This window comes from Ammodytes marinus (genome assembly GCF_949987685.1).
Source record: "Ammodytes marinus genome assembly, chromosome: 11".
Classification (NCBI taxonomy): domain Eukaryota; kingdom Metazoa; phylum Chordata; class Actinopteri; order Uranoscopiformes; family Ammodytidae; genus Ammodytes; species Ammodytes marinus.
Genome location: NC_137215.1, coordinates 25045981 through 25070980, shown reverse-complemented (window position 1 = coordinate 25070980; position 25000 = coordinate 25045981). Strand labels below are relative to the sequence as shown.

Sequence of the window (25000 nt, the reverse complement as noted above, 5' to 3'; positions counted from 1 at the left end):
ATGAGGGGTCCTGGGGTCTCATCCTGGCACACTCTTTAAATACAGACACGGCACCAACTCCCTGGAACACACAAACACACAAGCACACACACACAAGCACACACACACACACACACACACACGTGAATGACAAATTGGGGTTCTTGGGCCAGTTATCATGCGGCCGCCGATGACATGGATCGTGTATTAAACACCTATCAGCTGTCCTAACACATCCCTAATAGACTCATTTAGACACACAGTCACTTAATACATGTAGGCCAATCATTAATGCGCGCACATGGGCTCACACACATGCGCACACACACTACACACGGCCGGCCTGGCCCTAAATAGAATCGGATCTGACGACACTGAGGCGGCCCCCTTCTCCTTCTAGGGAGCAGCCTATTTCTGGAGCTCTCCATTGATCTGCAGTGTTACTTTATCCTGCAACTCCGATCAATTTATTTCGGACACACACATGGGCGTAGGCCTGCACACACACACATACACACACACACATGCACGCGCACGCACGCACGCACGCACACACGCACACACACACACACACACACACTAGGACAGAAAGAGACTAATGCACAGAGTGAGAGAGAAAATTTGAACTATAACGACTTCATTTTCATTACTTTGCCCCAATATTTAACTTTATTTAGCAGCAGATCAAATGTAATAGTACTCCCAAATGGTTTCTATTTTTCTTCTCTCTCTTCTTGTCTTTTTTTACAGTAGTAGTCTGTGGGTGGGGGTTGCCCTAAGGCTTAATACATTCTGCACCTAAATGCTTTAGACTAGTAAAGGAAGTCGAATGTCATTTTACTTTTTGTGCAAATATTCTAGTCATCACTATTTCAAATGGTCCAGAGAGCAGATAAAACCCCACCCATCAGCTGCTCCGAGCCGACTGGACACTTGTGTGCGTCTGTGAACAACATTTGCTGCACGTCTGGACATAAGGGTGAGTCAGGATTGCGGGGTGTATAGGACAGAGACAGACACATGGCGGAAGATGGATGTCTCCTCTGGGTGTGGCGTGGTGTGTGTGTGTGTGTGTGTGTGTGTGTGTGTGTGTGTGTGTGTGTGTGTGCGTGCGTGCGCTGCTGCTGCTGGTTTATAAGGAGACATGAGCTCACCTTCCCGGCCGCCATGAGTGACAGGCCCAGCTGGTGCCAGAGGTGGAACTCGTTAAAAGAAAACTTCATGGCTCGCTCCAGACACTGGCGGGGAAGAAATGAAGACACAGAAATAATGCCTTTTTTACGTGGCAGCATTCATACTATACTAGTAGCATGCATAACACAGGATGAAGCAGAGATTGTGGCCAGGTGAACCCAGAATGAGACAAAAAAAATTCAGGGAAGTTCGGGTTAGGCCTATACGATGTCAGTAAACTGAGTGGCCACTCTTCTCGACTACATTTTTCTAGCTTGAAAATACAGTCAGTCAGCCGCGCTCAGCACCCACTCAGTGTTGTTCGGGCACATAATAATGTGATTGATGTGTGTGTGGTGGAGCACAGGACAAGGTGCCACTGCATCAGAAGTTGTCAATCAATCAAAATGTGTGTTAGTAAAATGTCACGCACATAGAATACATCAAAGGGCTGTACGACTCAAGCTAAATACAAATGTCCTAGCACGAACAAACAATATAAAAACAAGAGAAATGACTTCATATAATAAAACATTGTGAACAAGGAAATGTGACATAAATAGTGCCATATGATGAAATGCGTGTGTAAGTGCATGTTAAAAAACGAAAACATAAAAACAACACTAAGGGTGACTCATGACATGTTGGGCAAACATAGTGAAGTGATGCGAAAGGTAGAGGCAAAAAGAGGTGTGTTTTTTAGTTTGCTTTGAAAAGAATGGACTGAGCTAGCTTCACAGATTTGTTCAGGATTCCACAGAAAAGGGGGCATGGTAGGACAAGGCTCTTATCCTTCTGTCAGTCATGCTGGAGTGAACTACACCAGTAAAAAAAAAAAGGATCTGACTGAAATTCTGATGAAATAATGTGCACTTACTGGAAACACTGCTCAACCGTTTAACATACCAGACAGAGATGACCCTGCTGTAGGCCTATACAGAGCTCAACACATCAAACAGTGAGGGATCTGATGTACTAAGAGGGTGTGTGGACTGTGCAGCTAATTGCTATTAACACAGCTGAGTATCAGTTAAAACCACAGTATTACTTGTAAACGTCTGTGATTATGGAATGGCAGCTGTCACGGCTGCTGCTACATATGTAGTGGTGCTGACCCTCGTTAGCCCTGCTGAATCAGCCCCCCCCACCTCCCCCCCACACTTAACAAACCCAGATTTAACCCCTGTGCAGAGGTGAAACTCAATACTGTGAGTGGTGGATAGCAACGAGGCACACCGACGCCACTACTGCACACTTCATTTAAGTACAAGTGTTCAACTTCTGTATACTTTTCAACTACATTTCGGAAGGAAACACACTTTATTTCTTTTACTACACATTTACTTGTCAGAGTATGCCACAACTAATCTTCTAAATTTGCTATTCATAATGTTAAAATATAATAGCCTGGTCCTACCAGACCATCATACTTCATTTAATTTGTACAGAAGACTACTGAAGGGAAATGAAAATTGAGCGGAAGTATAAAATATAATGCATTTTTACCACGTTAACCATGTGGGTTTGTATGCTAGTACTATGCTCACATTAGCTTGATCATTCAGTACAGTGGGCCAGGGGCAGATCTGATGGGAATGTCTTTCAGCAGACATGACCAAGACAACTTTGCCTTGATAATGGCACCGGATGAAACATTCAGGGATCACACACACACACACACAATTCACTCAACTGTCATGATATTTCACAGGCAAGAACTCCAACAGGCTAGCACTGGATGAAAAGTCAAGCCATCACCAAACTCATCAGGAGCCCCTCACTGGGGACCTTGAGAATCGTTATTAAATGGTAATCCATCCAGTGTCGTCCCCGGAGCCCTGCTGCCAGCATAGCTAAAACTGTCCCGATACCTCCGCCAGCTACTCACACATTAATGCACCAGTAATATTAATCCAATCATTTAACATGGGCCTATAGAATAATACATGACTCTGAAAGTGGTGGTAGAATGTACTTTGGTTACTAACATTTTTGAATGCAGTTCTTTTTTACACATACTTTACTATTTACACTGTGATATTATATTACTGCCTTCACTTAACTACAGGATTCCTCTATTTCCTCCATCATTGCCATTTGATTGTTGTTTCTATTCTGCAAAAATCATTGATTTCTTTTCCCATACAAGCCTGCACCTTATTTATTGACTGATATTCCCACAAGAATGTAAGACGTATCCATCTTCATAACCTTCTTATAACACTAATGAGGACTTGTGTGTGTGTGTGTGTAGCCCTGTAGCCTATTGTCATTTGATATTGGAATCAGAACCATGCTGCTGACACTGCGGGGATTGATTAATGCTTGGGTCAGGCTGTCATCGATCAATGTGAATCATATTCATCACACCAGAGATGGATGGCACTGACTGGCTGACATCTAATTTTTTAATAAATGGCCCACATATACTGGCCTCATACATCAGCCAACTGATCTACTGGTCTAGGTGGAATTACACCGGTTTGTACGACTGTGTGTGTGTGTGTGTGTGTGTGTGTGTGTGTGTGTGTGTGTGTGGTCCTCCTTAGAAGATGACTGATGCTATCTATGAATCAGTCAGACAGGTGGACAATCCTAATTTGAGAGAACCCCCTCTAACCTCCGCCTCCCCAACTTCCCGCATCTACTGTATAGAGGTCACATGGGGGGGGGGGGGCTTGTTAAGAAAGTGAGACGGAGGAGGAGGAATTTGGAGAAAGATACTGAAATAAAAAGGGAGAGAGAAAGTAGAACAAGACAGAAAGTGAAGGGAGGGAGGGAGAGAGGGAGGGAGAGAGGGAGGGGAAAGGAAGAGAAAAAAGACACATAATCCCCTCACTCAAAGTGATAAGGACGTTCATTAAAAAGTTTGGCAAAGGCAAAGCTCTCACTAACACGTCTCATCACTCCCTCCTTTGCCCCCCCCCCCGCCCCTCAGACCTCCAGCATAGAATGTGTGTGCCTGTGTGTGTGTGTGTGTGTGTGTGTGTGTGTGTGTGTGTGTGTGTGTGTGTGTGTGTGTGTGTGTGTGTGTGTGTGTGTGTGTGTTTGTGTGTACTTGTACAACTATTTTTGTGAGACTTAATTTGAGTTTTAGACCTTGTGAGTAAGTGAGGACATTTTGTCCGGTTTTCACTTCTGGACAGGCCTCAAAAAAGGTCTGTTTGAGGGTTTTAGCGTTCAAATATTAAGTTTAAGGGTTAGGGTAAAGCATTTAGTTTTGATGGTTAGGGTTAGGGGCTAGGGAATGCATTATTTATTATATAAATGAATGTCCTAACAAGTATATCAGTACAAACGTGTGTGTGTGTGTGTGTGTGTGTGTGTGTGTGTGTGTGTGTGTGTGTGTGCATGCATGCGTGCGTCTGTGCGTGTGTGTGTGTGTGCGTGCGTGCTTGTGTGTGTGTGTGCGTGTGTGTGTATGTGTGTGTCTGTGTGTGTCACCCATAGACTGTATGGTGTCAGCTCACCTCAGACAGCATGGCATACTGCCCCCTCCTGGCCATGCCCAGGGTGAGCAGGTCGTAGACAGAGGTGGCATCCTGCAGGCTGGCCTGGCGAGCATCGGCCTGGTCGGGCAGACGACTGATCACCGCCTCACCGCTCGCCTGAACGCACAGAGAGCATGAGAGAGGGGAAGGTTTATTGATTGTTTTAAGTTAAATGTATTCAGTGTGAACAGGGTTCTATCAGGGTTCTGTTGTAGCCGGTTGGAATATTCTTGCTTTTTATTGTTCGATATTTCAATACACACGTTTAAGGCAAAGTTTAGTTGTACATTTCTAGTACAGTGCTGACATTCACGTCTATGGATCAAGTGTTGTGCAGAGTCAGGAAGGGGAAAGTGGGGTATGTGTTTTGAAAGCATTAAGGCTAAGAGCGTTAGGGGAATTCTAGAGTATGCAGAGAGAGAGAGAGAGAAAGAGAGAGAGAGGGAGAGAGAGAGAAAGAGAGAGAGAGTGTCTGTGTGTGTGTGTGTGTGTGTGTGTGTGTGTGTGTGTGTGTGTGTGTGTGTGTGTGTGTGTGTGTGTGTGTGTGTGTGTGTGTGTGTGTGTCTCACCATGGACTCTGTGATGAGCAACAGCAACACGGCCTCCTCCACCACGTCCTGAGGACAGAAGCAACTGCCAGGACACGGGAAACAGGAAATGGTTAAGAATAACAGGAAGTCTATCCTTCACACACACACACACACACCCAAGGCTCGTCCATAGCTGGATTGCCTTGGGAGTGTACAGTTTCTGTCTCAATTGTGGTGCTGTAACACAACACGGACCACCCTGGGTGTATCAATACACAGATCAAGCTCAGATGTCTCACACACACATACACACAGATACACACACACACACACACACACACTGGCGCCTTCGTTTCTACCACCTGTACCTCTCCCCTCCCTCTCTTTCATCACTTTCTTTGCCCCCTGCACGGCCAGCTCTGTGTCCTATTAACGGACACATTCACCAGACACCAGCGTGGCCTTTTCACAAGAGGTAAACCCATGACAATAGCCAGGAACAATACTGAAGTGCAGCTACTCCTCTGGGCTGAAGTCTCCTGTTCCTCCACTGCTCTTAATCTCAGACACGGATTTAGATCTTGGCGTTATGATAGTGTGGGCAGGATTAGTCATGTGCTGGTGACTAAGTATGGCTCCCAGGATCCCAGCAAAGAAGGAAATGCAGGAAGGAGCCAACCTACAGTTTAGTGTTGCAATGCAGATAACCAGTTTGGCTTGCGAGGACCGGGCCATGCATTTTCATGTTGTTATGCCATGCATAGTGGTGACTGCAGTGGACAGCTGCTCAAAAGCTGTTTTCTTGTATGCATGGGGTTTTGGTGGTATAGTTACACATCAGCCACCACAGTAGATTTGATATATATTTGTTTTTAAATATGTCTAAATGATATGACTTTCTGACGTAAAATTGTTTTTATGTATTATTTTCTTCCACATTTCATTCATTGGTTTGTGAAATATATATTATTTCAGTTGAAAAAAAACGCCCTGAAGAATGTGTGCTTGAATATTTTTTTCCCATTCGTTCAAGTTCATTTTCTTTCATGCATCAAGAGGAAAAGCTCATGAGCGGGTTGGTTGTAATTCATGCATGAATAGGTCCAGTCAGGTCAGGTCTAGTTATGTCATGTTGTTATTTGCTGTTGTTCTAGCCCAGAGAGGTTAAGACAACTCAACTCTGTATTAACACTGACACACTGACTGTTTGGGACCATTCCCAAATGTTTACGGACCTTCACTTCAATGCACCTTATGTACACGTATGTAGTCAATGTGCAGTACACATGTACATACACAAATGAACTATGCTGCCAAATATTTCACTGTGTATTACATTCAAATTTTTTTCTACTCTAAATATTTTCTTTGTAAAGCCTATATTGTACAATTCTTTATATATTTACTGTATATTTGCTGTTTGTGTTTGTATGAAGCGCCTACATTCATTGTACACTGTGCAATCCCAATGAAATTATTCTCTTCGCGATCCTATTGTATTCTAATGTTTTGTCCAGTTTTAACATCAGACTGGTTTAGCTTGCAGTTTAGAAGGTGTTGAGTTGGTCCAGAGTTGCAGGTGATGAAAGAGTAATTAGAGATCTCTGTTTTCCCAGGTCACCTCAACACATCACTATCTGTTACTGTAAGTAAACAATTTAAAGAAAACTAGACACCATTTTTTTTGATCAATCTAAAGGTTTGCCATCTTATTTATGAATGGGCTCTTTTTTGCATTCTCGGCTAGTATAATGTGCAGTCTTAAACCATCAACCAGTGCTCTTGTTTTGTGACAGTGTTGTGCCCTATTAGTCTTGTGCACTATACTTTTTCACAAATGCTATCAGGTCTGTCCGTGTCTAAACCAAACCTAGTTTTTCTTTGTCATATTTGTCTTTTTCGATGACTGTACCTTAAAGTGTTTTTTTTTTAAGTCTTTATTGAACATGGTTAAAAAAAAATAATACAAACAAAAATAAAACGATTGAGCAGTAAACTTTGTTGTAATGACCTCACTATGAACCGTAACAATTGTTTAATTCAGTAGGAGGTTACATAATCATGTTTGTCGGATGCCCATGACTTTAAAATGCAATGACATGCCGACTGCCCGCATTCACCAGTTGTTCAGCAGTGCACTATTTCTTTCCCTTTCCTTCATATGAGTTACGATTCCAGACTGGACTGAAAAGAGGAGGAGAGAGAGTGTGTGTGTGCTTTGGGATTCACCTCACCTTGAATGACCTAGTGTACAGAGTTAGCCTACGAGCTCTCTCTCTCTCTCTCCCACTGTTAGCTCTCTCTCTCTCTCTCTCTCCCACTGTTAGCTGACTCGTTTCATGTGAAAGCAGCGTCCTTTCTATACTTTGTAAAAGACCCGGCTCAGATTCACGCCTCCCTCACGATGACTCATGGTCTTTAGCACAAGAAAGACTACACTTTGACTAAATAGAACTGGCGCCAACTGCCCCGTGCTACAGCGGTTTGTGAGATACTATCTTGGACCAAACGGACACCACGCGGGCTGGAAAAGTGCAACTTTGACAAATGAAACTGACACCAGAAGTTAACAAGCGTGAGTTGACTCAGTGGAGTCACAAAAACACATTCACTGGAGGCATCACCCTCTGTGCCTAAAGTTCACTTAAAGACCTACTTCACTGGTGGGAATATGAAGGTGTATTGAACTCTGAGATCCTATGTAGTATAAATGTGCAAAGATTTTTGAAATCTGTTCATTCTACCCTGAGAAAAGGCAGAAAGAGTGTTTTATGGTCTCACTGTCTAACTCTACATGTGACATCAGACTAGTAAAAATGAAGGGGTAGGATTAACAGGACAGCTAGGCCAAGGGAAGACTGAGGAAAGACTGAGGGAAGAAAAACCTCATTCATTATATTATAATAGCGATTTTATAATGATAGAACGCCGGTTCCGAATGGGGGAAGTATTCCTTTAAGTCAAAGGGAAGAGAATTTAGGTAAGACACTGCAGGCAAAAAGATTGCTTTTTTAAAGCACCGCATAATTAATTCGATTTTGCTTCCATAACATCTGCTTTCATACTAGTATACATTTAAGGTCCAAAATGTACATATATGTGTTTATCTGACTAAACCTTGTCTGTTTGCATCTGTATATTTCTCCGATACAACCATCTATAACGGCCATTATCTCAACATTAGTTTTTCGTTTTTCAATACTCTTAACTAAGAATCTCAACTTCCAAAGCACTTGCATCTACTAAACTTTTAGTCATTCTCAGCACTAGGTTTCGTTCTTCATATGTTATTAATTGTCAGATTTCTGATACGTTTTGTTCATAAAACTTAAGTTTTGGGTGCTAGCATGGCCTAGAGGAGGAGGGGCCGACCAGTAACCATGAGGTCGCTGGTTCAAGACACCCCAAAATTGCTCCAGGGGCGCTGTACTATGGCTGACCCTGCGCTCTGACCCCCTCAGAAGTGTGGTAACTTGTGAGGGGAGATGCTAAAAAGACTCATTTCAATGTGCCTAGTGTTAACTGACTAATAAAGATAACGTAACTGAAAATGCATTTTTAAGACCTGTACGTATAATTTTTTTGATTTATAAAAAGAAAAAAAGGCTGTATCCAAAATCTGTTCAGTAATGTGGTAAAAATGGCATATTAGTTAAAAATGTAAAAATACAAACAAATTCAATGTTTCAATGTACGTAATCAACTGGAAAAGTGTCAAGATGATATCTATACGTTCAAAATGTTACCCTATTCACCTGCAGTGTCTAGCCTTACTAAGACAGGCTGAATGAAAATAAAAGGCATACAAGAACAAAGAGAATACGGACCACTCAGTGCTGTAACGTTGTGGTGGTTTGACAGTGGGGTAGCTGGCGTCTTTGGAGGCGGCCGCCCCCTCCCTGTGCAGCCAGGCCGGAGGCGGGGGGCCCAGTGGGGGCCAGTAGCTGTCCTCACTCACCGAGCTCAGCAGCACCTCGGCTAGCTTCCTCTGGGCAGACTGGAAAAGGGAATACACAGTGTATATAAAGGGGATGCTGCAATGGGTGGATGAGAGGAGAGTATAGCCTATTGATGAGAGGTTAAGCTATTCTTACAATCACTCCATTATCTGCACTGCACATGGAAACAAGGAGATTAGTTCTTAGTATGTTAAGCAGTGTATCCCTTTTTCCTGATATTATGTATAGAAGTTGTTTCCGATATGTGTCTTTCAAAATCTGCCGGGGAGAAGTCAGGGATTCTCTGTAAAGGGGCATGTAGCTAGCTATGGTGGGCCCCTTGGTTTAAATACCCTTTGTTTGTAAACAAGTTTACAGCGCCTAGGCTGTGTTTTACAGTAACACCATTTTCTTCTTTTATTACAGCGCGCACACAGAGTTTGGACATGTAGCGGAACATGAGGAGATATTCACTGATTTTGATTAAAAGTGATTTTGAAAGCCAGAATCGCTGCCTCCACCTTTAACTTCAAGTGTAGAATAATAAATGCATGGTAGCAAGCAAAGCAAACTGCAGCGGTCACCTATGTGTGAGTTTGTCTATTTTTGTGCATGGGTGTGTGTGTGTGTGTGTGTGTGTGTGTGTGTGTGTGTGTGTGTGTGTGTGTGTGTGTGTGTGTGTGACGCCTTACCTTCCTGAAGCTCTGAGACCCCCGTGACTCCACCACCCTGAGCACCCTACGCAGTTGGTGAGCACCCTGCGCAAGATGACTAACACACACACACACACACACACACACACACACACACACACACACACACACACACACACACACAGTGGGCGTTAATCAGTGTGATCTATAGGTTGTGAGGGTGTAACACTGAAAAAAGAAGAAGAAGCTGATGCTATGTTGTATAGCGCCTAGAAGGGAAGACGACACACACTGTTTACAGAGGCACAGTGAAATTCAGACTAAAGCACAACAGCACCACAAACAACAGTTGTATGAATGCTCTAGCTTTACTCCAGTACTGTTGTATTGGGCAGCATTCATTTTTAGCTTGCCCTATCTGGTAGCTGAGTGAATGTGACAGGTCGACACAAACACATACCACTTTGGCCTTTATGAATCCTAGAGCAACACTGACGCCTGCTGGTCACTACTTAAAATGCAACATGGCTGCACTGGGGTTCTTCAATCCAATGCAAACACAGGGAGATAAATAATGGCTTCCGCTTCAATATTCAAAGCTCACAACTGACAATGTAACAATTTATTTGATTTTTTTCACTATTTATTTCATCATAGAGGGTGTATTATTTGTATTGAAGCAATCAGGTAAGCGTTTTTTCGCCGCCTGACATCTTTTAACTTGAGAAGGACAAGTCAAAATTGTTTTTTAAAAGCAGAACAGGCGGGTGTTTTATGGAAGGCAGTAAGGCACTACACTGTGTATGTGTATGTGTATGTGTATGTGTATGTGTATGTGTATGTGTATGTGTATGTGTATGTGTATGTGTATGTGTATGTGTATGTGTATGTGTGTTTGTAGACTCACCCCCTCTGCAGCAGGCAAAGGTAAGCGCTCTGCAGTGCAGCCTGGAGGAAGTAGCCCAGCTCCATGTCCACAGGTGGAGGAAACAGACAGGCTTTGGCTGTCTTATTGTGGGGTGTTGTTACTGTCTGTTTGGATGCACACACAACACGGTTTAAGTTCAATGTATAGCCATGTTGCTGCAGTAAACTGTTAATAATGTAGAGAGGAGAGAAGCAAAATAGTCCCAGAGTTTATGAAAACAGATAGTATGTTTTAATGGGCACCCATTGTAAAGCAGATAACAGTAGTGGAAAATGTGTTCAGATATTTTACTGAAGTAAAAGTAGCAACACCACACTTTAAAAATGCACTTAAGTAAAAGTATAGAAGTATTGGGAACAAAAAGTACAGTGTCAAAAGAATCAATACTAATTTTGCAGAATGGGCCTATTATCATATTATATTAGATTGTTATCATACCTTAACATATAGTATTTGCATTGAAATATTAAGTCAATTTCATTATCAGCGTTCAGTTGATTTTTATTGCTTATTTGAACAGCTCTAAGTGAGAAAAAGCTTATTTTCAACTATGCTCAAATGTGCTCTACCTTTTTTTCCAAATAGTTTTCAGGAGTGTCTCATGGCTTGCCAAGCAGATCTCAGCATGCCAAACAAGTTATAGTATTTGCATTGAAATATTAAGTAAATTTCATTATCAGCGTTCGGTTGATTTAAATTGCTTATTTGAACAGCTCTCAGTGAGAAAACGCTTATTTTCAATTATGCTCAATGTGCTTTTTTTCCAAATGGTTTTCAAGAGTGCTTCATGGCTTGACAAGCAGATCTCAGCATGCCAAACAAGTAAGTAGTACTTCAATTCAGAGTTTGGTTGAGCTATAGTGACTCTATATACTTTTATACTATATACATCTATGCATCATATTTCTATAAACGGATCATATGTTTTGCATGTAATATCTCAATTTGAACAGTAATCAGCAACTATAGCTGTGATATAGACTAAGATAAATTTAAAGCCGCACAAAATGGAAATGCAAGTACAACTGACTAAAATGAGCTTAGTGGACGGATACAGAATGACTTCATATTTCCAAATAATTCACCCACCTTGTCGAGCTCCTGCAGGTAGGACAGGGCTGCATCACAGGCGCGGAGGTAACAGGACAGACTCTCCTCCTCCCTCTCAGACAGACGCACACGGGACACGGCCGACACTGTCTGGTGGTCCAGAGACAGACCTGGAACACAAGGAGGGCTTCTTCCAGTGATCATTAGTTTCAACCTTCATCTGCTACCATCCAACCAACAACATGCAGGTAGATTACATTATAAAAACTGCAATTATTTAGTTGTTGCTTTTGTTTGTTATTGTCAAAATCACTGAATATCTCCTCACAATCCGCTACCTGTCCGTACTGTGTGTGTGTGTGTGTGTGTGTGTGTGTGTGTGTGTGTGTGTGTGTGTGTGTGTGTGTGTGTGTGTGTGTGCGCTGAAAATAAATCACAGTGTTAAAGGTGCTGTAAGCGGAATTGTTCTTTCAGCTAACTTCCTGTCAGTTACTGCAGTTAGCACTCCCCTCGCTAGTCCCTACGTCACCACATTAATGCACTGCGATCTTCAAGCAGCGAGTTATCTAGCATCATCTCAGATCCATAAGTGTGATAAAACACGATAAAAACCATCAAAACAGACATTGGGAAGGATTTTTACCTGCTCCGCCATTGTAGGCGCATAAACATTCACCCATCTGTTGCTCTGGCGTGCACCGGCATTGAGACCATGAGTGAGACGGGTTTCGGTTTGTAGCGTTCTCTCTTGTGATTGGATTTTAATTTCGGGATCCCCCGAAAAGTTTATTAGCCGATTACATGCAGAGCAGCTGACTGAGAGATCGGCTTTATAAAACGCGCACATTATGAAAGTGATCACTGTATGAATAAAGCGATTTAATACTTATATTAACATAAATAAACCGCTTACTTCACCTTTAATACACAGCCTATGCTCTGTGAGCGGGCAAGTTGCTACAAAAAAAACGCTAAACCCATTAGTTTTCATACCAGTTTACAGAGACTAGGCTGTGTATTTACACCAAATTTTATTTTTCAGCACACACACACACACAGTACGGACAGGTAGTGGAATGGAGGAGATATTCACTGATTTTGACAACAGTTAATTTTGACAACAAGTGTTCTCCAGAATCGCTGACTCCATCAAGAGTTCCAATCTTCACATTCATATGATACATAATGGATAACGTCTACTTTTTAGGGCTTTCTTCTATTCTAAACTTGATTCTTATCCTAAAAATGGAGAGAAAATAAAAATATGACAGATAACTGTTTGGCTTCAATTAATAGATATTTGTAGTGCATTTCTTTCATTTACTTTGCCCATTTTGTCATAATTGCGCTGTACAGATGGACAGGCACATCCAGATGATGGTGTTCTGACGTACATTAGTGGGTTTATTGGTCCACACAAACAGTCTACAGGAAGAGTTGTAGAGCGCAGGAGGCAGGCTGTGACGGACAGCAGCCCGGGGCCAGACACCAGGCCTAATCAAATAAACAGCCAGCTGCCAATAGACAAGACATCATCTTCCAAATATTCACATCGGACTTCATTCCCACAACAACAACGTGCTACGGACAGACAGAGAAGCCATGGGAAGGGGCTGCGCTCAACCCCCACAGGATCTGATCTAACAGAGCATGTCAGAGTCCATCAAAAACAATCCACCGTACATATCATTCAGTGTGTTTAAACAGGGTTCGTACAGCTTTTTAAGAGCAGAATTCAAGCAATTTTACAACACTTAAAAGATAAAAATATCAACCTATTCCAAAAACCCCTTAAATATATATGTAGGAAAAAAATAAATATGCGTTTCAATTCATACACTGCTCATTAGTAAAAAGGAAGGGCATTCATTCATATAATGTATATTGATAATCACCTAATAAAGCTATTAAAGAAAAACATGGATTTTCCATAAAAGGTATTGATATAAAAAAGACTAAAGTCCAATATAAAAAGTGTGCTGCATGAGCCCAATATACTTTTTTTAAACTATCATTTTCAATAACATGGCCAACATGTCAGCATGAAGGTATAGGGGAAAAAAAGGGTAAGGGTTAAGTCAGTCCAGCGTTTAACTTCCAGTTATGCGTTCAGGTTTCAAGCACATTTCAAACCTTGAAAGACACAATATTTAAAACCGAGCTTTTTCCAAACTTCCCAGACTGTGTATGAAACCCTGTTTAAAAAAAAACAATCAAATGAAATCCAAATCCAAACAGTTGCCGGAATAAAAGCCTCGTCGGTTTTATGAGCATGAAGTCATGTCCGATTGTCAGGAAACAGGGAGTGTAATGACATGATGATGATGAGTGTAACTAGATTACCCAGAGCTCTGAGGACTGTGGGTTAGCGTAATGCTCTGCGTGTGTCACCTTTGACCTTTTAATAATGATGCTGTTCAATGTGTCACAGAAGACAGAATACTTGAGATTGTATCTAGCTGGAAACAGCATATTTTTGAAAGTGACCCAAAAATGCAGTGCTATAACCGGGGCACCATTCTTAGACTTCAGACAGCTTGAGTGACCGTGAGTAACACTTCAGTACATACTTCCCTGACGTGTGACTCACAATCATTTGGGTTTTTAAAAACAGCATCCGTATGGAAATCTGCCAGTCCCAGTCAATCTCTTCCCCGAGGGGCTTCTACTCTGAACCTGTCCCATTTCAGACGTTATTAATGAGGTGTTAGGAGACTATAGGTTCTCTTTGTCAACTTAAGGGCCACATTTCCACATCTCCCCTTTCACATCATCACTGTCATCCACTTAGAATTTAAAACAAACTGAGGTTAGGACTCAAAACAAACACACACCACGAGGTCACTGACATGTCCATTGCACTGTCTAATAAAGCTGATATTTTCCAGCCGTGTTACATTCATTTCATCACAAAATTGGATTTCCTCAGCCCGCCCAGCTCCGCTTCCAAACGCCCCGTACAAGGTCCTCTGGTGATTTTAAGGGCTTTAATCACTCCTGGCAACAGGATTTCATAGGAAAGGGATTATTAAGGAAATGTATGCAGGGAGCTGCTCAGTCTCGCCTGTGGTGTTTTTACAAGAAACATGCCCAGTCCTGAGTGCTGCCTCAGTCCCAGGAAGGATCATTTCTAATCAGAAGCTATGAATAATTGAGTAACACACTAGGTGAGTGGTGTAAGACCATGCTACTTTTTAAGTTAGTTAGTAGTTTTGATACTCACGCAATGAATGAGCTGACTCTCTCATGCTATTATCACACAGAGTTCCAGCTCTGGTTCCGTTCTAAGAGTGTGAGAAACACAGTGTTTTCTGGCGAAACCCCAGTTCATACCATTTGACCAGGAACCAACTTTTCACACACCTATGTCATGGCCTTGCTCTTTGTGGTGTCCAAATCGCCGCCAAGAATTTAGTTTCATCTACAAACCACTGTATATTTTCTGTATTCTGCTGCCTTGGAGCTTTCCTTCCCTGTCTACATGCTTTCTCTTTCAAATACATTTGGCAAAACTGTGTGCCTGTGTACAATCTGAATGAAGGTGTTCTGCCCCACCTGACTTTTTGAAATGCTTACCAATGTGGCCATGTTTGCAGATCTCAGCAATTACTGTAGCTAGTAATGTTTTGATATCAGTAGTAGTATGATGGTAAGACCCAAGTTGTATAATAAACGGAACTTCCAACAGTTTTGTTCAGGAGGTATTAATACCTTTAATGACGAAAGCCTCAGTCAGCAGGCGGAGGTGGTAGGTGGGCTGCTCATCCCTGGTCAGCTCGTCCAGTCCCACCCTGGCACACATTCCCTGGGCGTCCCGGTAGCGACCCTGAACATAGTGCACTTTGGCCATCAGCAGCAGAGCCTCATTCAAGTACCGGGGCTACAGGGGACAGGAGGAAATCAAAGCTATGGCAAAAACCTGAAGTGACATAATGGAAGAAAATTGTGTATGACACCCCTGTGCCCTCTTCCATAACAGTGTCAATACTTCCTTTATTTTGTTAAAGGGGACATATTATGAAACACTGGCTCTTAACATATTGGGGTATTTGGTGTCCCTGCCAGCCCAACAAAGCTCAACTAAGACAACCCAGTCAGTTTCTCTTGGGCTGTATATTTCAGGAAATGTGTAAATCGACATGCTGTTCAAATGAGCTGTGGAGTGTGATTCAACACTCTGAAGCTAATTAGCATATTTGAGATGGGGTCTGCATTGAAAACGCTTCTTGTCAAAATCACTTCTTGGTACAAAATCAGTGAATATCTCCTCACGATCCGCTACCTGTCCGATGTGTGTGTCCAGTGTCCAAAAATCCAGTGTTAATACTAAGCTATGTAAATAGGCATGACGCTAACTATGATTGCCCCCTTTGTTTACATACCCCTTGTGTACATACCAGTTTACAGAGCATAGGCTGTGTATTAACATCATATTTCTTCATCGCACAGTACAGACAGGAGGCGGATTGTGATGAGATATTCACTTATTTGACAAAAAGTGATTTTGACATCAAGCACTTTACAAAATCCCTGACTCCACCTTCAAGCCCTACATGCGTCTCCAGATGAGATGCCAGAGACCCTGCAGCCCATTAGCATGCTACACATAGATAGCCCCGCCACAGGCAAGCAGTGAACACATGTTGGTCTGGCCAATCAGAGCAGACTTTTCCTGAAGGCGGGGGGCTTGTGCTATAACGGAGCGTTTCCGACTGAGGGTGAAAAATACTGTAAAAATGTGATGAATAAATGGAGAAAATAATGTTTTTTTTTCAACAATTAACCATGAGTACCACTTCTAGAAGACACCACAAATACACATTTGAACCCAAAAATGTGCATTAAATGTCCCCTTTAAGTAAAAAGAATATTGCTTAGAAGAGGCAGAGAGGAATCTACAACTATAGGAGGACCTGAAGGAACCCCAGGTCAGACTGACTGTGAGACGGCCTCGGCTGAGGACGTTGTTGAGGTGGCTTTTGGCTCGTCCCAGTTTGGAATGGGAGCTGTCCAACAGGGGTGTGAAGGTCCGTAACAGGTCAATGTTCTCCTGAAGGCACTCCTCCAGCAGGGCCTCCGCCATCATCAGCAGCCCGTAGTCATCTGGAGGGGGCGCGGTTAAAAAGAACAAGTCAGAAGTGAACAGAGTTTGCTGGAGTAGGTTATGAGCTCAGGGTCACAGGCCATGTGTTTCTGTAGCCAAAGCAAACCTCACTTGCTCCATTAAAAACAGCATTTCCCACCAGCTCAGGGAGAAGAGTTCAAATCTGTCCTGAGGTCTTTTTTAGAAGCTAACAGTTTCCATTTCCCTAATGCTTTCCTAAAATAGCTTTAACATTGAAATCATATGATAAGCACTCGCACGTCCACCTACGCCAAATCAAGATCCCGAAGTTTATTTGTACGGTAAACCAACTCTGTTATGTCCTTCGGTTTCCAGTATAGTACAACCTCAGTTTTTGTACACACACACACACACACACACACACACACACACACACACACACACACACACACACACACACACACACACACACACACACACACACACACACACAAGCTCGATTAAAGCCTTCCTGTTTAGCTTGTCCATTCGGTGTGTGTGTGTGTGTGTGCGTGTGTGTGATCTGACGCCAGCTCCGTGAGCCGTGTTTACGTCCTGATATACTTGACATATTTGCTGGTTAGTTTTTATCAGCACAGCCAAGGCTAAAGCTATCAGCGAGGGGAAGGTGAGGGATAAACAGGCGGACGGGTCTCAGCCCATAACTACAGCCAGAGAGCTATTTTAATGGTTCCACAGAAAGCTGAAGCCCAGGGGTTTTGGAAAAGAGACACAGTGTTGCAATAAAGTAACCGAGAGTGGAACAGTATTGGTGGACAGACAGTTTGACCCTTGACTTCACTCACGCTTCACTTCTCTCCAGTGTTCTTTCAGCTGTGATCGTCTCTGTTCTCCAGTCATGTAGGTGTGAATCATCGCTTTAAGTTTCATCTCCCTTTGTCTACCTCCTCTTCAGTTCCTCATTCCGCCACATTTTCAAGAATAACATTTTTAACTCCAAAGAATAAGCAGGAATCAAGCAAACTCCGTGAATATTTCCTCACTGTTGGACGGCTACCTGTCCGTACCGTGTGTGCGCCAAAGAAAATGTCATTTCAAATGTCATCGCCACATTCAAGTCCCCTAAAACGTGCGACTAGCCAAATTGATTTGGCAGCTTCATTGAGTTAATTCTTCAATTATCTTTTGGTTAAGATTGCCATTCATAAAGTAGGTCTAATTGTTGGGATACATTGAATCCTTCCCAGCTTATTTGCTTTGTAGCCCTGGAAAACCTAATCATTCTGAATGTACCCTTGCTGTGGCGCAGATACAGGTGGTGTTTGCGGTTGTATCAAGAGGAAGACTGCTAGCTAGAAAAACATGGAGGAACTTTGGAGCCTTAAAATACTCAAGAAATCAGCTTAGCAAATTTTGATGAGGGAGAAAATGCATTTTGCATGTTTGTAAGGCCTTCGGGACACACACAACACTGATTGAAGAGAAATACAGAACTGATACTTTTATTTATGTTTACAGGACAACTCCAGGGAGGGGCCTCTTAAATTATATATGAGTCTAAAAATACTGGATATGACCCATAAAATATCCATCATGTGTTTTTAACTGTAGAATGTTTTTCCCCCTAGGCTGCTAAAAACAACTTATTCAAAAAAAAAAAGAATAGAGGACTTTCACATAGGACCTTAGCATCTATGTGCTGTGAATAGATGTATTTGCCACTACTAGATTTGATGATTTCTCCCTGTGAGAGTGTGGAGTTGTGGTGCAGAATACCAGCTCTGGATATCACATCTTAACGCCTACATTCCCCCTAGCTTTAAATTATTAAAAGTAAAATACTTCTTACAGCAAGAGACATTTGGATGGAGGGTGCACCACACCAGTGGCTGCTTTTTTTATACTTCTACAGTTGGCTGGCTCTTGACACCAAGTTTAATTCGTCATTACTTCATCTGACACACAAATCCCATTATTATCTTCAAATCTACGACTACCTCTCCTGATGCACCTATTGTCAGTTCAGCTAAAAGTGAAGCATGCGTGCCATGCATGCAGCAACGCCACATCCATTTAACACTCCAGTGCATGTGCAGGCAGGGAGAAAAAGAACCGCCGCTCTCCGCTGTCATCCAGATATGGGCACAATAACGGCACACTTTCAGTCATGGAACCTGAACCCATATTTACTCGGCAGAGGTGAGAGGTGGAGGCAGGTGCATTAGCCACTTAACCACATATGCTTCTGAGGCATAGAAGGATAAGTGTGTTTGCGTTTCCTTGCGCACACACAGATAGCAGTATGGTTCCAAGGGTAAAGGCAGGCAGTGAATAGCCCAATGGAAAATCTGTTTTCTTGCCTCAGATAAAGCAGGTGCTACTGTTACTGTTTATCCTGTATGAAGGGTGTCACTGTAACAATACAAGGAGCCATACGCATAGGACACCTTTGATAATGTACACACTATTTCATTGTGTGTACTGTCAACTTTTTGGAAGTGACGTTATTTGTTGCTGGAGCCATCCAGTGACCTCTCTCTCACCCACTGGGACAGACTTAAAGGTCGAGTTAGCCATTCTGGAGAAGGTTTGCTGTCAAAATCACTGTTTGTAGAAATCTGTGAATATTTCCTTACGATCTGCTACTGTGTGAGCACTGAAAAGATCCAGTGTTAATAAACAGCCTAGGCTCTGTTAACAGGTATGTTGTTGCTGGCTACAGTGGCCCCTTTGTTTACATACCCTTTGTTGACACAGGCTACAAGTTAACATAGCCTATAGGCTTTGTATTAATTAACACCTTTGTTTTTTCCAATGCAGACACAGTAAGGACAGGTAGCGGATCATGAGAAGTTATTCACTGATTTTGACAACAAGCATTGTCCAGAACAGCTGACTCCACCTTTAAGCAAACTTTGGCTATTGTTATTGTGTGGAAGAAAGTTGCTGTGTAAACCTACAGTGACAAACTCTATCTTGTTGAGAGTCCAAAGTCCTACTGGTGTCCACCTATGCACTGCAAAAAATATCCATCCTTGAACAAACCCTTTAGATTCTCCATGAGTCTTCAAATCATTATTTTCTATAAATCAGTTGAACAAATCAAAGAGGGTTAGGCTGCAGTACATTGTCATTGTTCCCATTGCAAATTAACTCACTTCAACCCATTCTTATTAAGGATCTTCTTAAAACAAAGTGACATTTACTCTAGGAAACAACCATCTGAAACTTCCCTCTATAAACAAGTGGAATTAAAAGAGTTTTTTGGCAGTCTTCCTCCATTAGATTCAGCCTGATTAAAAGACCCTTTAAGTTCCTACGTTAGGCTATTTCTTGCAGTGTGCATATCAGTGAGCCGTAAAAGCAGACAGGAAGCGACTAGTAGGAGATACCTCCACTTCAAACAGTCCTCCCAGGTGCATACCACTCACCGTCCTCGTGGAACTTCGCCGCCTGCATCTGGTCGATGATCATCGGCATCTTGTCCCACTGGCACTCGGCCCTGTAGCGCTCCATCTCCACTTCCAGCCGGAGTTGGGTGAAGGAGACCCGGGATGCCATGCTCGCTCTGTCCCGATGGTGGTGGTGGTGGTGACTGTACTCTCCAGACACGATGGGAGTAACTGCAGACTACCGGGAGAAATAAATGTGTAATCTTGAGTGCGGATGGCGAGGGGGGTGGAGTGTGTGTGGGGTAGGGGAGGTTTACAGGCACAGAAAGGGCCATCAAAGACTAAACACACAGCGCAAAAAGTAAATATTGAGACAGACATGAGATTATTTTGTTTAAGGCGAGAGACTGCAGGTGGATCGGGTAACATTGTTAACTTAGATATTATCATAAAACGCCGGTTGATTACTTTATTATCCTACATTATATATATATATTTTTTTGTATTAGCCTACATGTTTCTTCTATAAATGTTTGAATGCATATGCATATAGGGAATATATAACCAATTATGTGTACATTTGCATCTCTTTAAAAAACAAAAACAGCCTACAGGTCTTAAAATTCATCCTTGGCATGTGTTTAAGAAGAGAATGTATCATGAATCAGACATGATATGAACAAATCCTTCAGTAACCTTCAGAATAGTGCTAATATGATTATTGAAAGTTTAGGATAGTGTTTTAGAGGTTGAGATTTCAGGTTCAGAATATTGGAGAAAAAAAATATTGTTGAGAAAATGGCCATTAAAGATGGTTGAAATGGAAGAAATATAAAGAAGCAAACAGACAAGGTCTTGTCAAATAAACACCCATAAGTAGACTACATTTTGGACATTAATTTATACTATAGAGGACATGTTATGGAAGCAAAATAGACAAAGATTAACCAGTGCTTGAAAAGACAATGTTTTGTCTGCAGTGTCTCACCGTCATTTTCAATATGGGAATATGTTTTATTGTTAGAATGTTGTTGTTGTTGTTAGAGGAACTAATTCATTAATGTGTAACATTATAGTTCTACATTTCTAATGAACAGTTATAAACTCATCTTGTTCAATGTGATTCCTCTCAATGTATGTCTTTGTGCCATCTTGCAGCACTTTACAATAGTAAAGTAGCCTAAGTAATATACCTTTACTATTAATAATGATACTAATAATAATATTATATCATAAGGTATTTTATGCTGTGTAGCACCAATACATTAGTGAAGTGACTCCTTCCAGTAGGGTTTTCTTTATATTCTTGAACTGAGTATGTAGCATTTAGAGAGGACTTGATCTGAAGCTGTTGGATGTTAATTGTGCCCCTCCTTTAAGTCCATAATCGTTCCCGTTAACACTTTAACTGGATCAGGTAGCCTAGGGCTTAAGAAACGAGAAAGACACAGGGTAGGTGCATGTTAGGTGCTGTTGTTCTTATTTTAATAATGTTAATTTAATAGCCTATATGTTCATCAACAAATCAAAACATTTTTTAAATGCTTTCCACACTGATCTGGGTTCAGCAACATTGGCAGACTGATGTTGGTTAACCTCCTGGATGAGTAAAAAAATAATAAAGGCTATATCTGTCATCAGCGATTGCACTTTTGCCTGTAATTGCACAAAGCAATGGATGCAACAGGGCAGAGAGAAGTGGAATCGTTGTCATTCAGTTTTCACAAACATGGTCCTATCAACCTCAGCACAGGGTGTCAATACAGGGGGAGACCGGGGTCACTCACTATAGGCTACTGCGGGTCTGACAGTCTAAATCAGCTACTTTATGACATAGAAAAAACCTCAAGCCTCCTGAACAGAGATTTGGCTCCGTCATTTTCTCTCTGGAAGTTTTGCATTTGTAAATCGAGGCTTCTTCGCCGAGACATTGACCTCCAGCAGCTCGCAGCAATACAGTACAATCTAGCGTGCTCCCGAGCAGTACTGTATGACAGCTGACTGAGCACCTGCTCCACGCCCCCTGCTGACGTAACGACAGAGTCACCGCAAATATTTGTTTCACTGTCAAGACAGTTCTAGCCGGTGGGGGGTCAAAAGTGATCGTCTCCCAAAAAGTGATTTCAGTTTAATGAACAAAAAGGTATTTCAGCAAGGCTCGGTATGATTGCGTAATGCTGCTTTATTTATTTATTGCATTTTTTTCTCTTTTTTCCACAACACACTCAAACAAACAGACAAACAGACAAACACCTGCCCTGAAGGAATTTATATGTAGGCTATTGCTGTATCTGTATCCTTAGCTTAAAAATATTTATATGTATATAAATGTTTGAACATGGACAGAGTAGCCTATATTACATTTGCAATTCAGTTGCAAATTCAGACACAAAAAAGTGACAATGTAGTCTTTTCGAGCGAGATGTTAGGATAAACGGACGCAGTGCAGGTAATCATCTCTCTTACGTTATATACTCTTGGATAACTCTAACCAATCACAATGAGCTGTCGTGTCCGAGTGGGGCTACGGCAAGTCGCTTGGTCCTAAAAGGCTTTGACTGATAAATGTTGCAACGAAGAAAACAACGCAACTGTCTACAGCGTCAAGCGAAGACACGTATTATTTTCAACTTCAAGTGAGTATTTGAAATCCCTTTTAAAGCCATGATACCGCTGAACGTCCCGTGTGGTTTTTGTCTTTTGAATAATCCATGGCATTACAACGCAGTCCTGAAATGACGCTCCATATGCTAATCATCTTGTTACAGCCGACCTTTCTCGACATGTTTCCGTTAGTTTTATGATAGGTCTATGAGTGTGTCCTCTTTACTAAGATAACGCCAGACAGTTATGATACCTCGTAGCACAGCAGCATGTGTCTGTCTGAGATTTTCACAACAGGTAGCCTACATAACACTGTTTTTCTATGGTTGGGAACGTGTTTACAACTCCAACAACTTAAACTATCCATGCATGTGTATGATTATGTTTGCATAGGCCTACATGATTTACAAACGTTACTTAACTGAATTGTGTCTCCTCTGTTGGCAGTATGGCATAGCTGTCCATCAGAGCCATATGCTCTCTGCTAAGACTGACGTAGCTCTAGTTAGAATTGAATGGGGAAGAGCACACTGAAATCAGGACTCTATGAATGTTTTATTTGTAGTTAGGCCTATAACACTGGGAAAGATGAATGAAAAGTTTAAAGGAAAAATAGGAATTAAAGAATGTTGGAAAATACAAACAAGTACGTAGATGTAGTGTAAATGAATAAGGGGTGCGTTAAATGATATGTCCACCATAGATGTAGTAGCCTATAGAATGTGGCACATATGTGTTTTAATTTAACCATCTATCTATCTATCTATCTATCTATCTATCTATCTATCTATCTATCTATCTATCTATCTATCTATCTATCTATCTATCTATGTGTGGCCATCAGAATGAGGAGTGTGGGGTGCAGTGTGCTCCTCGTCTCCTGCATGGTGCTGTGTGTATCCTGTCAGGCCGACCCCCAGCAGCAGCAGCAGCAGCAGCAGCAGCAGCAGCCCCCCCCTCCGGCCGAAACGGTGGTAGCGAGCGCGGCTCACGTGACGGGCCACGGTCACGGACGCCTGGACCGAAACATGGTCCAGGACAAGGAGTGAGTGACATATATAATCCACATTCAAAAGCACAGCACGCTCTCTCTCTGCCCAATACGGTAGGTGTGTGTGTCTGCCATTTTTTATTTGCACAGAAGAGGGATGAACTTTGGTCAGTGGCAGTGTTCACACACTCTGTGTAATCAAATCTTTGTGGTGTGCTAACTCCCCCCCCCCCCCATTTGTATTGCAGCCACATCATGGAGCATTTAGACGGAGTGATAGACAAACCAGAGAAGGAGATGTCGCCCCAGGAGCTCCAGCTGCATTATTTCAAGATGCACGACTATGATGGCAACAACCTGCTGGATGGGCTGGAGCTGGCCACGGCTATTACACACGTACACAGAGAGGTGTGTGTGTGTGAGTGTGTTACTATGTGTGTGCGTGTGTGTGTGGTATTTACTTTCTCTCTGTGTTGGGCTCCAACTTTTACATCTTGATTGGAAAACATTTCACATTATATTACAGAGGCGAGATACTTTTCAAATACTTGCTGCCGGATCCATAAAATTCCTCTTTTTTTCCTCAACACCTGTCTTTCACCCCCAGGAGGAAGATTGCATGAAAGGCGCTTGAAATTGCTTGATAATAATAAAAAATCCCTTTTTAGATGCACACTAACTAAAACATATTTCTGAATATAATATTACACTCCAGTCCTACCAAGTCTCTATTAAAATGACAATTTTGAGAGAGGAGAGAGAGAGAGAGAGAGAGAGAGAGAGAGAGAGAGAGAGAGAGAGAGAGAGAGAGAGAGAGAGAGAGAGAGGGAGAGAGAGAGAGAGAGAGAGAGAGAGAGAGAGAGAGAGAGAGGAGAGAGAGAGAGAGAGAGAGAGAGAGAGAGAGAGAGAGAGAGAGAGAGAGAGAGAGAGAGAGAGAGAGAGAGAGAGAGAGAGAGAGAGAGAGAGAGAGAGAGAGAGAGAGAGAGAGAGAGAGAGAGAGAGACTTGGTTGTACATTATGAAAAAGTCTTCATGACTGTTTTGTATGTTGTCTTTGACAGGAGAGAGGAGAGCACAGCACACCGATGAAAGAGGAAGACCTCGTGGTTCTCATCGACGACGTTCTGAGGGACGACGACAAAAACAACGACGGTTACATCGACTACGCAGAGTTCGCCAAGTCACTGGAGTGACACCTCACCCAGTC

The 25000-nt window shown here is 42.2% G+C and overlaps 2 protein-coding genes across 2 annotated transcripts in view; one reads left to right on the top strand and one right to left on the bottom strand.

Annotated features, from left to right (window-relative positions):
- Nucleotides 1-22100, bottom strand: part of ttc7a (tetratricopeptide repeat domain 7A) — a gene marked incomplete at both ends in the record, with an annotated part of 51117 nt that extends 29017 nt beyond the window's left edge. Inside the window, 12 exons of the mRNA XM_080036535.1 lie at nt 1-61; nt 1134-1217; nt 4623-4760; nt 5213-5276; nt 9001-9170; nt 9804-9882; nt 10672-10796; nt 11782-11912; nt 15454-15622; nt 16682-16845; nt 20239-20437; nt 22044-22100. The exon at nt 1-61 is cut by the window's left edge and continues 44 nt beyond it. Of these exons, the coding sequence (XP_079892661.1) occupies nt 1-61; nt 1134-1217; nt 4623-4760; nt 5213-5276; nt 9001-9170; nt 9804-9882; nt 10672-10796; nt 11782-11912; nt 15454-15622; nt 16682-16845; nt 20239-20437; nt 22044-22100 (1441 nt within the window). The remainder of the gene's footprint in view (nt 62-1133; nt 1218-4622; nt 4761-5212; nt 5277-9000; nt 9171-9803; nt 9883-10671; nt 10797-11781; nt 11913-15453; nt 15623-16681; nt 16846-20238; nt 20438-22043) is intronic.
- A 646-nt stretch (nt 22101-22746) lies between these two features.
- mcfd2 (multiple coagulation factor deficiency 2, ER cargo receptor complex subunit) lies at nt 22747-24994 on the top strand. Its single transcript, XM_080036658.1, has 4 exons — nt 22747-22835; nt 23648-23848; nt 24043-24202; nt 24855-24994. Exons 1-4 carry the CDS (start codon nt 22765-22767, stop codon nt 24984-24986), a joined length of 564 nt encoding a protein of 187 aa, XP_079892784.1. The 5' UTR covers nt 22747-22764; the 3' UTR covers nt 24987-24994.
- The last annotated feature ends 6 nt before the right edge of the window (nt 24995-25000 follow it).